We start from the raw sequence: 14356 nt of genomic DNA, 5'->3' as shown, positions 1-14356 counted from the left end.
TCCAATCCATGAACACGGTATGTTTCTCCATCTGTTTGTGTCCTCTTTGATTTCTTTCATCAGTGTTTTATAGTTTTCTATGTATAGGTCTTTTGTTTATTTAGGTAGATGTACTCCTAAGTATTTTATTTTTTTTGTTGCAATGGTGAATGGTATTATTTCCTTTTTTCTCTTTCTGTTTTTTCATTGTTAGTGTATAGGAATGCAAGGGATTTCTGTGTGTTACTTTTATATCCTGCAACTTTACTATATTCATTGATTAGCTCTAGTGATTTTCTGGTAGAGTCTTTAGGGTTTTATTTCAATAGATGCAGAGAAAGCCTTTGACAAAATTCAACACTCATTTATGATTAAATCTCTCCAGAAAGCAGGAATAGTGATATTCATTTTAAATACAGTGAAATATCACAAGGTAATGACCTTACAGATTCCTTCAAGTTTTGTAAGTGATTTACAAAAGAAAATAAGCCAATGCCAAAAAGTGACTTATTAATTCAACAGTCTCTCTAATTTGTCAGAGAATACAAAAATATTACCTACTGCTGAACAAATTCGAACATGGTTTGACAAACAGGTTCTCTGGAATCACTTTCTTTATTACTCTTTTAACATCTTTGTTCCGAAGGCTGTAGATGAAAGGGTTTAGCATAGGACTCACAAAAACAGCAAAAACAGCTACAACTTTGCCCTGTTCTACAGAGGTCTCAGAAGGCGGCCTCAAATACAGGCAGAACCGTGTCCCATAAGATACAAAGACGGCCATCAAGTGAGACCCACAGGTGGAGAAGGTCTTGCGCCTCCCTTCTGCAGAGCGGATACGCAGAATGGCTCTAAAGATGAAAATGTAGGAGATGAGGATGATGGTGAGAGAACAGGTGAGGTTGGATCCAGCCACAATGAACATGGCAGTCTCTTTGACATAAGTGTCTGAACAGGCCAGGACTATGAGCGGTGGGTCTGCACAGTAGAAGTGGTTGATTTCCTTGGGTCCACAGAAGGAGAGGCGGAGCATCAGAATGGTCTGTGCAAGACCATTTGCAAAGCCGTAAATATAAGGAGCAGCAACAAGGGAGACACAGACACCTCGGGACATTTTGCTGCCATATAACAGGGATTTGCAGATGGCCATGTAGCGGTCATAGGCCATCACTGTGAGCATATAGCTACCTGTGATCCCCAAGGAAATGAAAAAGTCAAACTGTATAAAGCAACCAAGGCGGGAAATAGTTTTTGTCTCAGATAAGAAATGAACCAGCATCTGAGGAGTGACATTGGTGGCATAACAGAGATCTACAAAGGAGAGGTGGCTGAGGAAGAAGTACATTGGAGTCTGAAGCTTTGAGTCAGCTCTGATTAACAAAATCATGCTCACATTGCCGAAGACCGTGGTCAGGTAGATGACTAGGAAGACCACAAAGAGGACAGGCTGCAGCTCAGCTCGGTCTGTCAGTCCCACGAGGATAAACTCAGTCACCTCTGTGTAGTTGTCCTTGAACATGGTGTTGCTCAGCTTCCAGTGATGTCTAAAGAAAAGGAAATAAAAGTGAATTGGTCTTTTGTCGTTTCTCCATTCCTTACATCATGTCATCTGCTGCCTATGCCCCATAAATACATGTGGTATAAAGAAATAACTTAGGGGACTTCCCTGGTGATCCAGCGGTTACAACCTCGCCTTCTAATGCAGTCCGTGTGTGCTTCATTCCCAGTTAGACAGCTAAGATCCCAGATGCCTCATGGCCAAAAACCGAAACATAGAGCTATACACTTACTAATAATATAACAAATTCAATAAAGACTTTATAAATGGGCCACATCAGAAATTAAAGACAAAAATAAGCTAGTAAGCATGAACTATGTATTTTTATTATCTAACTTAATACAGTTTCTTTACCGAAAGTCAATCATATTTTCAAGTGCTTCTGTGTTATTCTTTTCATAGTTGAAAAGCTTTTATCTTTTCTGCAAAACATTAGCTTGAATTGACCACTGAAATTCTTTTAAATATTGTATCATTTTGAAATTATGATCCTTTGATTTTAGTATAATTTTGATAATGTATCAAAAACATCAGTACATGAAACTAATTTTTTAACAGTTGAATGGGCTTATGTAAGTGAAATAGACATATCTTTAAAGGACCAGTGTCTGTCTACCTGCCACTCTAATCTCAAAGTCATTTTAGAAATAGTCCCTCAACCTTGCGATATATGTTCATTTTATCCACTCTTGCTTCTCTCTGGTGGCCCTCACCAAATCTTACTTAACTTTTAAGACATCTCAGGATATCCTTGTCCTTCTAGATTACAGTGTGCTGAAGTTCATGGCGTCTCAAATGTCAGACATGACTGAACAACTGAAATGAACTGAACTATGTTACAGCCAATTAGTGAGGGCAAAAGTTGGTTCCTGGGGCACAAATAAGCCACTGTTTGGTGTAAAAGCAGGTAAGCATATAGTACATAAACAATATGTGTATACTTTTATACATGCACTTGTATCAGTGGTATTAAATGAGGGAGTAATAATCTATTAAACATATTATTGGGGGATCAATAATGTATTAAACTCATTAAACATATTGTTGGAGAAGCAATAATGCATTAAATGTGTTATTGGGGGAAAGTAATGCATGAAAAGTTTCCTCTTAGGAGAAGACACAATTATTATAAGGTGACTGATAGATACATCCCTAAACTGTAATGATTTTATTGCACTCTATCGCATTTTAACTCTTGCAGAGAATAAAGATATAATCTACACCAAGAATTCTAAGTTTTTTAAAACATGTAAAAGATCACACTGATAATAAAAATTATATTGCCCATAAAATTGAGAAAGTTTGTAAGAAAGAATAAAGTGCATTTCTCAAAATTTATACATGATAAAGAAGACCATGAAGGCCATGCTAAAAAACTACACTTTCTTTCAACAGCACATAACCAGGTATGTCATTGTTATAAAGACACATTAATAGCTCCAGAGCCAAGAATGGATATAGGTCACATTTAAATCACCTTGTACATGAACCAGCCCTCCTTTTTTTCGAACTGACAATACTTCATTACACTCCTGAGATATATGAATTTATTGAACAGGGTTGGAAAATGAAAGAGAAGTCATCAAAATCAATTAGGATGACAATCATTTGGTTTTCTTTTCATAAGTTTCTAAGATTATAGTACCTTGGAACTACTGACTGATGCTGAAACTGAAACTCCACTATTTTGGCCACCTGGTGCAAAGAACTGACTCATTGAAAAAGACCCTGATTCTGAGAAAAACTGAAAGCAGGAGGAGAAGGAGATGACAGAGAATGAGATGGTTGAATGGCGTCACTGACTTGATAGACATGAGTCTGAGTAAACTCCGGCAGCTGATAATGGACAGGGAGGCCTGGTGTGCTGCAGTCCAAGGGTGCAAAGTGTCAGACATGACTGAGCTACTGAATTGAGCATTATAGTTCTTCTTGTAGTAAGTAAACATATTTTAGGGTAAGGATTGTGTCTTTATTATGTATTTATTGACTCGTCAGTCAAAACTGCAAATGATTAGCATCTCCATTCGATTCTCACTGTACAGAAACGAGACAGTGCAAGCAATGCACATTCCAGATCAGTTACCTGAATACTCTATGGTCATGACCTTTGTTTTCAAAAACAGAACACAGTTTCTTAGAAGACTGGGCAAGAAAAACTCAGAGAGAAGCGGAAGAAATGGCTCTGAGGAATGGCAATCTCTGTACTCTCGACAATCACCCTCGCTCTGAGGCTGTGTCATGATGTGACCGTTGATATATGTTTTCACCATTAAGATGCTACTCCACAGTATATTTATAAACATTTTCAGGAGTAGAAAAGTGCCAGAATATAAACCTGTTCAGTTTTTTGCATGTGTATGTTCATGAGGGTGGTAATTTTCACCTAACGAGATCTTGCACTTACCTGTCCATGAGGCAAGTGTTCAAAACACCTGGCCCAGTATTTAGAAATGAGGCCTGAGTTTGAGTTACATTATAGTGTTTCACCAACTGAAATGGCACAAACAGAGATGGCTTCACTTACTCAATGGACATGAGTTTGAGTAAACTCTGGGAGTTGGTGATGGACAGGGCGGTCTGACGTGCTGCAGTCCATGGGGTCACAAAGAGTCGGACAAGACTGAACGACTGAACTGAACTGAGCTGAACTGATAGCATTTCACAGACTGAATTGTGTCTTATACTTGATGCATGCATTTATGACAGCCTTTTTCTTTTGGGGGGAAACATATCATCTTCATCAGGTGAAAGATAGCAATTAGAGGGGCAGGGTAGCAGAAAGGGGGCTTCCCTGGTGGTTCAGATGGTAAAGAATTTGCCTGTAACAGCAGACACAGTTTCAATCGCTGAGTTGAGAAGATCTCTACCCAAAGGAGTGGCTTCCCACTCCAGTATTCTTGCCTGGAGCATTCCTTAGACAGAGGAGTCGAGTGGGTTACAGTCCATGAGCTAGCAAAGGGTTAAACATGACTGACTGACTAACACTTTCACTTTGTTTTTCATTTTCACAGCAGAAAGTACTCAATAAGCAGTAATTACTTAGCTGATGATTCAGGCACAACTAGTTCTTTTACCTCCTTTATAGAGAAAAGGAAGAAAATAACTTTTTTTTTTCATTTATTAGTATTAGTTGAAGGCTAATTACTTTATAATATTATAGTGGTTTTTGCCACATATTGACATGAATCATCCATGGATTTACATGTGCTCCCCATGCCAATGGGGAGATAGGGAAAAAAATCTTTTAAATGAACTTTGCCTAGCTTATAAAGTAATAATGACTTTCATGCAACATTCAGTGAAGAATGTTTCTTCCACTGTATTTTTTCTAAATATATACTGCTATTTTCTACGTTAATGCAGAAATTGTATTAAAATTCATTTAAGAATTGTCAAAAAAGGCATTTACTATTTTAAGAGAATAGGCGTCAGGTAATGATTTTTGTAATTAAAATATTTATTTCTAGATTCCACAGAATTTTAATGATAACTAGTCTTACCTGTGAAAGAAGAGTGATTTCCCAGTGACAGCATGGAAATGAAGAACCTTTGGATTTTATACCATTATTGTTACAGAAGAAATAACTCCCTACGGTTCAATTATTTCTCACCTTAAATCATTTAGACTATAAACAAGTATTTTACTCTTTTAATAATCTTAAGTCCATTGAGGACATAGCTTCTTTCCACTCCCTATTATGATCAGGGAATAAAATCTCCTGAAATGGTGAAGCAATGGGATCCATTATTTGTTTTAACTTATGCCTAAAAGTCTTGATATTTTGAGATTTCACTTGGGGAACACATTAAGTTCTCCTGTTTACAAGAAGAAAGATGGAAGGGTTCATGATATAGGTGAACCACCGGATGATCAGACAACTTTTGTTGCATTTGGACTACCTATTTCCTGATTTTGAACCTTGCTCTTAATATTTTAGATAGCTATAATATTAAACGCATAGCCATGGGAACACTGTGGGTGGACATAATATAAATGCATTGCTGATTCTTTCTTTGTCAGCCCAGACATCTAGATCTATTGTTTTTTTATCTCTACATTGTTGCTGCTGTTGCTGTTCCCTTGTAGTTTAATCCTTAGATTCCATCAGTAGAACCCCTAGGGTAACTAGTTCTGAGTTTGTCCAATGGGAGAAATCAAGAGCATAACACAGAGGAGAGTAAGAGGAAAGTATCAAAACCTCTTTTCCATTTTTCTCCCAGTTTCATAATTAAGTGCTAGGGTGACTGCATTCTTCCAAGGAAAATTCCTGCTGAGGTGTGGGTTGAGAAGGTGGGTTGGGCATTCTTCCTGGATCCAGTTTCTCTGGACTCCTGACAGTAGTACTTGTGTTGGCCTCGTCAGGTCTGGGAAGAAAACTGCATTCTAGACTTAGCCTCCAGAGACTTCAACTTCTTGGACTGATTTCTTTAACTTTGACTGCTTTCTCTTTATAAATTTGTTCCATTAAGTTCTCTTTAGTTGACATATCTGAGTAGAATTTTGTCTCTCATCCTTACCCACACCAGGGTGTCAGACACTAGTTATTCAATAACTACTGCAGTAGAATATATATTTCTGGCTTCAGTATTGCTGGATGCTAAAGGGGTCCTTGAATCACCATCCTTCTGGATCATGGATCACTTGCAGACTAAACACAAGAATCAGAGATTTACATTACTGGGATCATCACAGATAAAATTGGATTTGAAAACGTGTCTTTGACATGTTTTTCTGTCTCCTTTTTTTTGACAACTGGAATCACCCAGGCACAGCAGAGCAGTGAGCTATTTACTGCTCCCTCCTCCCCTTTCTGGAGCTAAGACCACGCAGGGTGTCTGACTGAGATGGGACTTTGTTACCCATCGCCTGTAAGTAAGTAGGTGTAAGTGGAGAGTATCTGAAGTGTACTTCACATGACAGTGTGTTTACAGTTGTTTCCAGACGTGTTTGACTTGGAATAAACATACGGTACCAGTGCACCCTCTGCAGGACGGTACAGCAGACTACACAAAAGCACGGTCGGTTGTGACTGGCCCTGTGAACACACATTCACATCTTTGAAAGTTCACAACTTGAAAGTTCACATGTAAAGGACCCATTGTATGTGAATGCCATTCTGCTGTTTGTGGCAACATGGATGTATTGGAGGGCATTAAGCTACTAAAATAAGGCAGAAAGAGACAAAAAGAAATGATGCATGATATCACAAATAAGTGGAATATAAAAATACAACAATATTTTGAAGTAATCCAAAAAGAACCAGAGTCACAGATATAGACCCAACTGTGGTTACCAATGGGGAGAGGGAAGCAGGGGAATGCAATACAGCATTAGGTGAAAAAGAAGTTGTTATGAGAAAATATAAAATCATGTGTATGACCCTTTTGAAAATTCCAAAGCACTACGGATTTTAAAGAATGGTTCAGTAAAAAAAAAAAAAAATAGAATAACATAACATAATTCTTATGCATGTATATATAGTTGCTCAGTTGCTCATTCACGTCTGACTCTGTGACCCCATGGACTGCAGCATGCCTGGCTTCCCTGTCCTTCACTGTCTCCCTGAGTTTGCTCAAACTCATGTCCATTGAGTCCGCAGTGTCATCCAATCATCTTATCCTCTCTCACCCCCTTCTCTTCCTGACCTCAATCTTTCCCAGCATCAGTATCATCGCATCAGGTGACCAAAGCTTTGGACCTTCAGCTTGAACATCAGCCCTTGCAATGAATATCCAAGGTTGATTTCTTTTAAGATTGGCTGGTTTGATCTCCTGGGTGTCCAAGGGACTCTTCAAAGTGTTCTCAGCGCCACAGTTCAGAAGCATCAGCTGACCACTCAGTCCTCTTTATGGTTCAGATCACCCATCCATAAATAACTACTGGAAAAGCCATAGAATTGTCATATGGATCTTTGTTGACAAAGTGATGTTGTTGCTTTTTAATACATTGTCTAGGTATGTCAAGCCTTTTCATTCAAGGAGCATGGATCTTTTAATTTCATGGCTACAGTCACTGTCAACAGTGGTTTTGGAGCCCAAGAAAATAAAATCTGTCATCGTTTCTATATTTTTCCCATCTATTTGCTATGAAGTTATGGGACTGGATGACTTGATCTTAGCTATCGGAACATGAGTTTTCAGTTTTTTCACTCTTCTCTTTAACCTTCATCAAGAAGGTCTTCAGTTTTCTTTGCCTTCTGCCATAAGGGTGGGGTCACCTGCATATCTGAGGGTATTTTTATTTCTCTGGGCAATCTTGATTTCAGCTTGTGCCTCGGCCAGTTCAGCATGTTGCATGATGCACTCTGCAAATAAGGTAAATAAGCAGGGTTACAATATACAACTTTATCATACTCCTTTCCAAATGTTGAACCTGTTTGCTGCTCCATGTCTGGTTCTAACTGCTGCTTCTTGATCTGCATACATATTTCTCAGGAGGCAGATAAGGTGTTCTGGTATTGTTATGGTATTCTCATCACTTTGAAAGTTTTCCACAATTTTTTGTGACTACACGTTCAAAGGCTTTGGCATACTCAATGAAGCAGAAGTATATGTTTTTCTGGAATTGCCCCGGTTTTTCTATGATCTCTTGGATGTTGGCAATCTCTGGTTCCTCTGCCTTTTCTAAATTCAGCTTGTACATGTGGAAGTTCTCAGTTTCAATACTCTTGACACTTAGCTTGAATGATTTTGAACATTAATTTGCTAGCATGTGAAATGAGTGTAATTGTGTGGCAGTTTGAATATTTTTGGCATTGGCCATCTTTGGGATTGGAATGAAAACTGACCTTTTACAGTCCTGTGGCCACCGCGGAGTTTTCCAAATTTGCTGGCCTTTTAAGTGCACCATTTTAACAATATCATGTTTTAGGATTTGAAATAGCTCAGTTGGAATTTCTTCACCTCTTCTAGCTTTGTTCATAGTAACGCTTCCGAAGGCCCACTAGACTTTACACTCCAGGATGTCTAACTCAGGGTGAGTAATCATACCATGATGACTATCTGAGTCATTAAGACCTTTTCTGGACAGTTCTTCTGTGTATTTTTGCCAATTCTTCTTCATATCTTCTTATTCACTTCAGTTCAGTTCAGCTCAGTTTAGTTGCTCAGTCGTGTCCGACTCTTTGCAACCCCATGAATCGCAGCACGCCAGGCCTCCCTGTCTATCACAAACTCCCAGAGTTTACTCAAACTCATGCCCATCGAGTCAGTGATGCCATCCAGCCATCTCATCCTCTGTCGTCCCCTTCTCCTCCTGCCCCCAATCCCGCCCAGCATCAGGGTCTTTTCCAGTGAGTCAACATTTCGCATGAGGTGGCCAAAGCATTGGAGTTTCAGCTTCAGCATCAGTCTGTCCAATGAACACCCAGGACTTATCTCCTTTAGGATGGACTGGTTGGATCTCCTTACAGTCCAAGGGACTCTCAAGAGTCTTCTCCAACACCACAGTTCAAAAGCATCAATTTTTCGGCGCTCAGCTTTCTTCACAGTACAACTCTCACATCCATATATGACCACTGGAAAAATCATAGCCTTGACCAGACGGAACTTTGTTGGCCAAGTAATGTCTCTGCTTTTTAATATGCTCTCTAGGTTGGTCATAACTTTCCTTCCAAGGAGTAAGCGTCTTTTAATTTCATGGCTGCAGTCACCATCGGCAGTGATTTTGGAGCCCCCCAAAATAAAGTCTGACACTGTTTCCACTGTCTCCCCATCTACTTCCCATGAAGTGATGGGACCAGATGCCATGATCTTAGTTTTCTGAATGCTATGCTTTATGCCAACTTTTTCACTCTCCTCTTTCACTTTCAACAAGAGACTTTTCAGTTCCTCTTCACTCTCTGCCATAAGGGTGGTGTCATCTGCATATCTGAGGTTATTGATATTTCTCGCAGTAATCTTGATTACAGCTTGTGCTTCTTCAAGCCCAGCGTTTCTCATGATGTACTCTGCATATAAGTTAAATAAGCAGAGTGACAATATACAGCCTTGATGTACTCCTTTTCCTATTTGGAACCAGTCTGTTGTTCCAAGTCCAGTTCTAACTGTTGCTTCCTGACCTGCATACAGGTTTCTCAAGAGGCAGGTCAGGTGGTCTGGTATTCCCATCTCTTTCAGAATTTTTCACAGTTTATTGTGATCCACACAATCGAAGGCTTTGGCATAGTCAATAAAGCAAAATTAGATGTTTTTCTGGAACTCTCTTGCTTTTTCGATGATCCAGCGGATATTGGCAATTTGTTCTCTGGTTCCTCTGCCATTTCTAAAACCAGCTTGAACATCTGAAAGTTCTTGGTTCATGTATTCCTGAAGCCTGGCTCGGAGAATTTTGAGCATTACTTTACTAGCGTGAGAGATGAGTGCAATTGTGCAATAGTTTGCATTCTTTGGGATTGCCTTTCTTAGGGATTGGAATGAAAATTGACCTTTTCCAGTCCTGTGGCCACTGCTGAGTTTTCTGTTAGGTCCTACTATTTCTGTCCTTTATTGTGCCCCTTTGCACCAAATGTTCACTTGGTATCTAATTTTCTTGAGGAGATTTCTAGTCTTTCCCATTCTACTCCTTTCCTCTATTTCTCTGCACTGATCCCTTAGGAATGCTTTCTTATCTCTCCTTGCTATTCTTCAGCACTCCGTATTCAGATGGATATATCTTTCCTAGTGTCCTTTGCCTTTTACTTTCCTCCTTTCTGCAGCTATTTGTAAGGCCTCCTCAGACAACCATTTTGCCTTTTTGCATTTCTTCTTGGGGATGGTTTTGACCACCACCTCCTCTGCAATGTTATGAACCCTGGACCATAGTTCTCCAGGCACTTTATCAGATCTAATCCCTTAATATATTAACCTCTATACTGCATGCTATATTACCACTCTGCCATATCCTTGGCTTACATACTGCTTCCATTACCTACTAATGTTTCTGTTGCTACCACTAGCCTTTAAACACTTTTAACAAGAATCTGATGCCCACAGCTAGTAAGGTTTTGGAGATAATAACTGAAGAGCAAATATATGCTGAATAATTGAAAGAAAGTGCAGTGTGCATTTAATTCAGGAACTGTACAGCAAATCTTGACTTTTCTTCCTCAGGTAATTTTGAATTCTTTGAAGACATCCTTATCCCTCTAAACGATACTCTGTAGGGAGATGATTCAGGATAAGTGACTCTCTTGTTTAAATATTATAGTTAAAAAAAACCAGAATTGCAGTAATTACTTATATAAATCATAGCCATTGAATCCTTAGTATGTGCCAGCAGTAGGCTAATCACTTTACACGTATTAGCTTAATTAATCCTCACAAATCCATTGGCCATTAGTAGTATTGTCTTCATTTTTTTAGATTAGAAACTGAAGTTAGTAGAGTATAATTAACTTTCTCTGGGTGAGGTAATTAATGAATTGTGAGACTGGGATTCAAACAGGCTAATGGATTGTTGTTTTTTGTTTTTTTTTGTTTGTTTGTTTGTTTGTTTGTTTTTATCAAGGAGTTTAGGAAGTAAAAATGACAAGTTTACAAAATATACACATCCTCTGGGTATTGTGGCATTCATTTATCCATCAATTCATTCATTTCTTCATCCATATAACTAGTAAATATCCAGGGAGAGCACTCTTTTTGTCACCATATGCTTAATGAAGAGTGTCTAAGAGAAAGTCAAACCATATTTTGTGTCTTTAAAGCATGTCTTCTTTGTGATGGGAAGGGTGAAGCATTGCAGTTGTACAATATGGTTTTAAATTATTAAGAATTAGAAGAGTTCCTTAGTGACTCAGTTGGTCAAGAATCTGCCTGCAATACAGGAGGCTTGGGTTCAATCCATGGGTCATGAAGATCCCCTGGAGAAGGAAATGGCAACCCATTCCTTGCCTGGAGAATTCATGGACAGGGAAGCCCAGTAGGATACAATCCATGGGATCGCAAAGAGTAGGACAAGACAGTGCAGCTAACTTTCAGTATCAGTGAAAATCATGTTGGAAAGTTGAAGAAACTAGAGCTTAAATTACTCAATTATAATGCAAAAGGCATATTCCCTTTTCGTTAAATCAAGTGATGTTTATGAATCACCTGTGTGCTAGTTTTGGGGATATATACTGACTCTAAATTAGTGAGCAAATTCAAATGTGAACCTTAGGCAATTTGAAGATTATGATCCTGGGGACAAAATAAACTAAAAAAATCACAAAAATATTGTTAAAATTGCAATTGTGAAAACGTCTATCATCTAAAGTTATATGATATTTTAAGAGCATATACTAAGAGGATGTGGCTTGGAAAGATCAGCCAAGGAGGCAATTAAAATGTAAGAATATAAATATAACTAAATCCCAACAAAGACAAATGCTGAAACTGAAAATTAGCAAATTATAAACATACAATATTTTACCTACAGAGAAATAGAAATTATCTGATAGTGCAGCTCTCTGTATTACCAAAACTAATGGAAGACAGATAATGGAATATTTTCAAGTCTGAAAAGAAAGTATTTGTGTATCTACATTTGTATCCAAATACATTCTTTGAGAATTACAATTAAAGCAAGAAATTCTCAGAAATATACAAAGGGAGAATTTGTCTCACACAAAGTCTCCCTGAAATAACTGAATATAAGGGTATCTATTATACAGAAGAAAACTAAACCTGAAGTGTGGGAGAAAAGAGAACAGTGAGAGATACATTGACAAAGTTCACTAAAGTTAAAGGAATATTCATATTAAATAAGCATGTATATAATGATAATTACATTCATATACAATAATAATATTTAAAGTTCATTTATAAATAAAAGGTATTGTGAAGAATCAAGTTTATACTTCCAAATGATGTCACATAAGTTAGAAGCAGAATGTACCTAGAATTAAAATATTCTAAGATCTTTCTGTTTTTCATTACAAAGTAGACCTACTGATTAATGGAGATCTCTGTCAAAAGTTTTATGAATGAGAATCCCACTGTGGGGTTAGTCCCTTGGTCATGTCCGACTCTTTGGGACACCATGGGCTGTAGCCCAACAGGCTCCTCTGTCCAAGGGGATCTCCAGGGAAGAATCCTGGAGTGCGTTGCCATGCCCTCCTCCAGGGGAACTTCCCAACTCAGAGATAGAACCCAGATCTCCTGCTTTGCAGGCAGATTCTATACCATCTGAGCCACAGGGAAGCCTAAACAGAACAGTGCGTGTGTGTTTTAGTGCTCAATCATGTCTGACTTTTTGCGACCCCATGGACTGGGGATCACCAGGGTCTTCTGGCTGTGGGATTCTCTAGGAAAGAATACTAGAGTGGATTGCCATGTCCTTTACCAGAAATAGGTCATACTTATACCTAGATATATTTCTTAGAGAAGTGGCTTAAGAGACTCAAAGATTTTAGCTGATGTATAATGTACACAAAGGAAAGAAACAATCAAACAAACTAACAAGAAAAAACTGTTCCTCCTGATATGACAAGTTTTGAAAAGTAGTTTGGAAATTATTAAGCCTGCTGTCTCTAACAAATTATCCTTGCCTTAGCATCATTTGGTTATTCTGACTTTTGTAACTTTTTACTGTTTTAAATATTGTGGGTAGAATTATCGGGCCTTTATTAATTTTACAGATCAATAACAATGCTGCGTGCTCTTATCATTGAATTTCTACATGATATTCATTTTAAACAGTGAAATACAAGGTGATGACCTTACACTTTCTCTCAAGTCTTGTAAGTGATTTACAAAAGAAAATGAGCCAATGACAAAAAGTGACTTATTATTAAATATTCTAATTTGTCAGAGAATACAAAATATTACATACCATTGGTCAAATGTGTACCGAATTGACAAACAATTTATCTTGAATCACTTTCTTTATTACTATTTTAACATCTTTGTTCCGAAGGCTGTAGATGAAAGGGTTTAGCAGAGGACTCACAAAAACAGCAAAAACAGCTATAATTTTGCCCTGTTCTACAGAGGTCAAGGAAGGGGGCCTCACATACAGGCAGAACCGTGTCCCATAAGATACAAAGACAGCTGTCAGGTGAGACCCACAGGTGGAGAAGGCCTTGCGCCTCCCTTCTGCAGAGCGGATACCCAGAATGGCTCTAAAGATGAAAATGTAGGAGACGAAGATGATGGTGAGAGAACACGTGAGGTTGGATCCAGCCACAATGAGCATGGCAGTCTGTTTGACATAAGTGTCTGAGCAGGCCAGGACTATGAGCGGTGGGTCTGCACAGTAGAAGTGGTTGATTTCCTTGGGTCCACAGAAGGAGAGACGGAGCATCAGAATGGTCTGTGCAAGACCATTTGCAAAGCCGTAAATATAAGGAGCAGCAACAAGGGAGACACAGACACCTCGGGACATTTTGCTGCCATATAGCAAGGGTTTGCAGATGGCCACGTAGCGGTCATAGGCCATCACTGTAAGAATATAGCCACCTGTGATCCCCAAGGACATGGAAAAGTCAAACTGTATAAAGCAACCAAGGCGGGAAATAGTTTTTCTCTCAGATAAGAAATGAACCAGCATCTGAGGAGTGACATTGGTGGCAGAGCATAGATCTACAAAGGAGAGGTGGCTGAGGAAGAAGTACATTGGAGTCTGAAGCTTTGAGTCAGCTCTGATTAACAAAATCATGCAACCATTGCCGAAGACTGTGGTCAGGTAGATGACTAGGAAGACCACAAAGAGGACAGGCTGCAGCTCAGCTCGGTCTGTCAGCCCCATGAGGATAAACTCAGTCACCTCTGTGCAGTTGTCCTTGAACATGGTGTTGCTCAGCTTCCGGTGATGCCTAAAGAAAAGGAAATAAAAGTGAATTGATCTTTTGTCATTTCTCCATT

At 38.8% G+C, this 14356-nt stretch overlaps 2 protein-coding genes across 2 annotated transcripts; both read right to left on the bottom strand.

The window, feature by feature from the left end:
* Nucleotides 1–532: 532 nt before the first annotated feature.
* LOC136175551 (olfactory receptor 5M5-like) lies at nt 533–1504 on the bottom strand. Its single transcript, XM_065945823.1, has one exon. It carries the CDS (start codon nt 1496–1498, stop codon nt 533–535), a length of 966 nt encoding a protein of 321 aa, XP_065801895.1. The 5' UTR covers nt 1499–1504.
* Nucleotides 1505–13331: 11827 nt separating this feature from the next.
* LOC136175550 (olfactory receptor 5M5-like) lies at nt 13332–14282 on the bottom strand. The gene has a single exon (XM_065945821.1). The coding sequence runs from the start codon at nt 14280–14282 to the stop codon at nt 13332–13334; it is 951 nt and encodes a 316-aa protein (XP_065801893.1).
* Between the last annotated feature and the right edge of the window lie 74 nt (nt 14283–14356).

The sequence above is a fragment of the Muntiacus reevesi genome, chromosome 9, assembly GCF_963930625.1.
Source record: "Muntiacus reevesi chromosome 9, mMunRee1.1, whole genome shotgun sequence".
NCBI lineage: Eukaryota > Metazoa > Chordata > Mammalia > Artiodactyla > Cervidae > Muntiacus > Muntiacus reevesi.
Note: the sequence above shows the minus strand (reverse complement) of the source record. Positions and strands in the feature narration are given on the sequence as shown.

Excerpts from the sequence above, each read along its gene's own strand:
- LOC136175551 (XM_065945823.1), bottom strand. The coding sequence starts at position 1,498 with ATGTTCAAGGACAACTACACAGAGGTGACTGAGTTTATCCTCGTGGGA.
- LOC136175550 (XM_065945821.1), bottom strand. The coding sequence starts at position 14,282 with ATGTTCAAGGACAACTGCACAGAGGTGACTGAGTTTATCCTCATGGGG.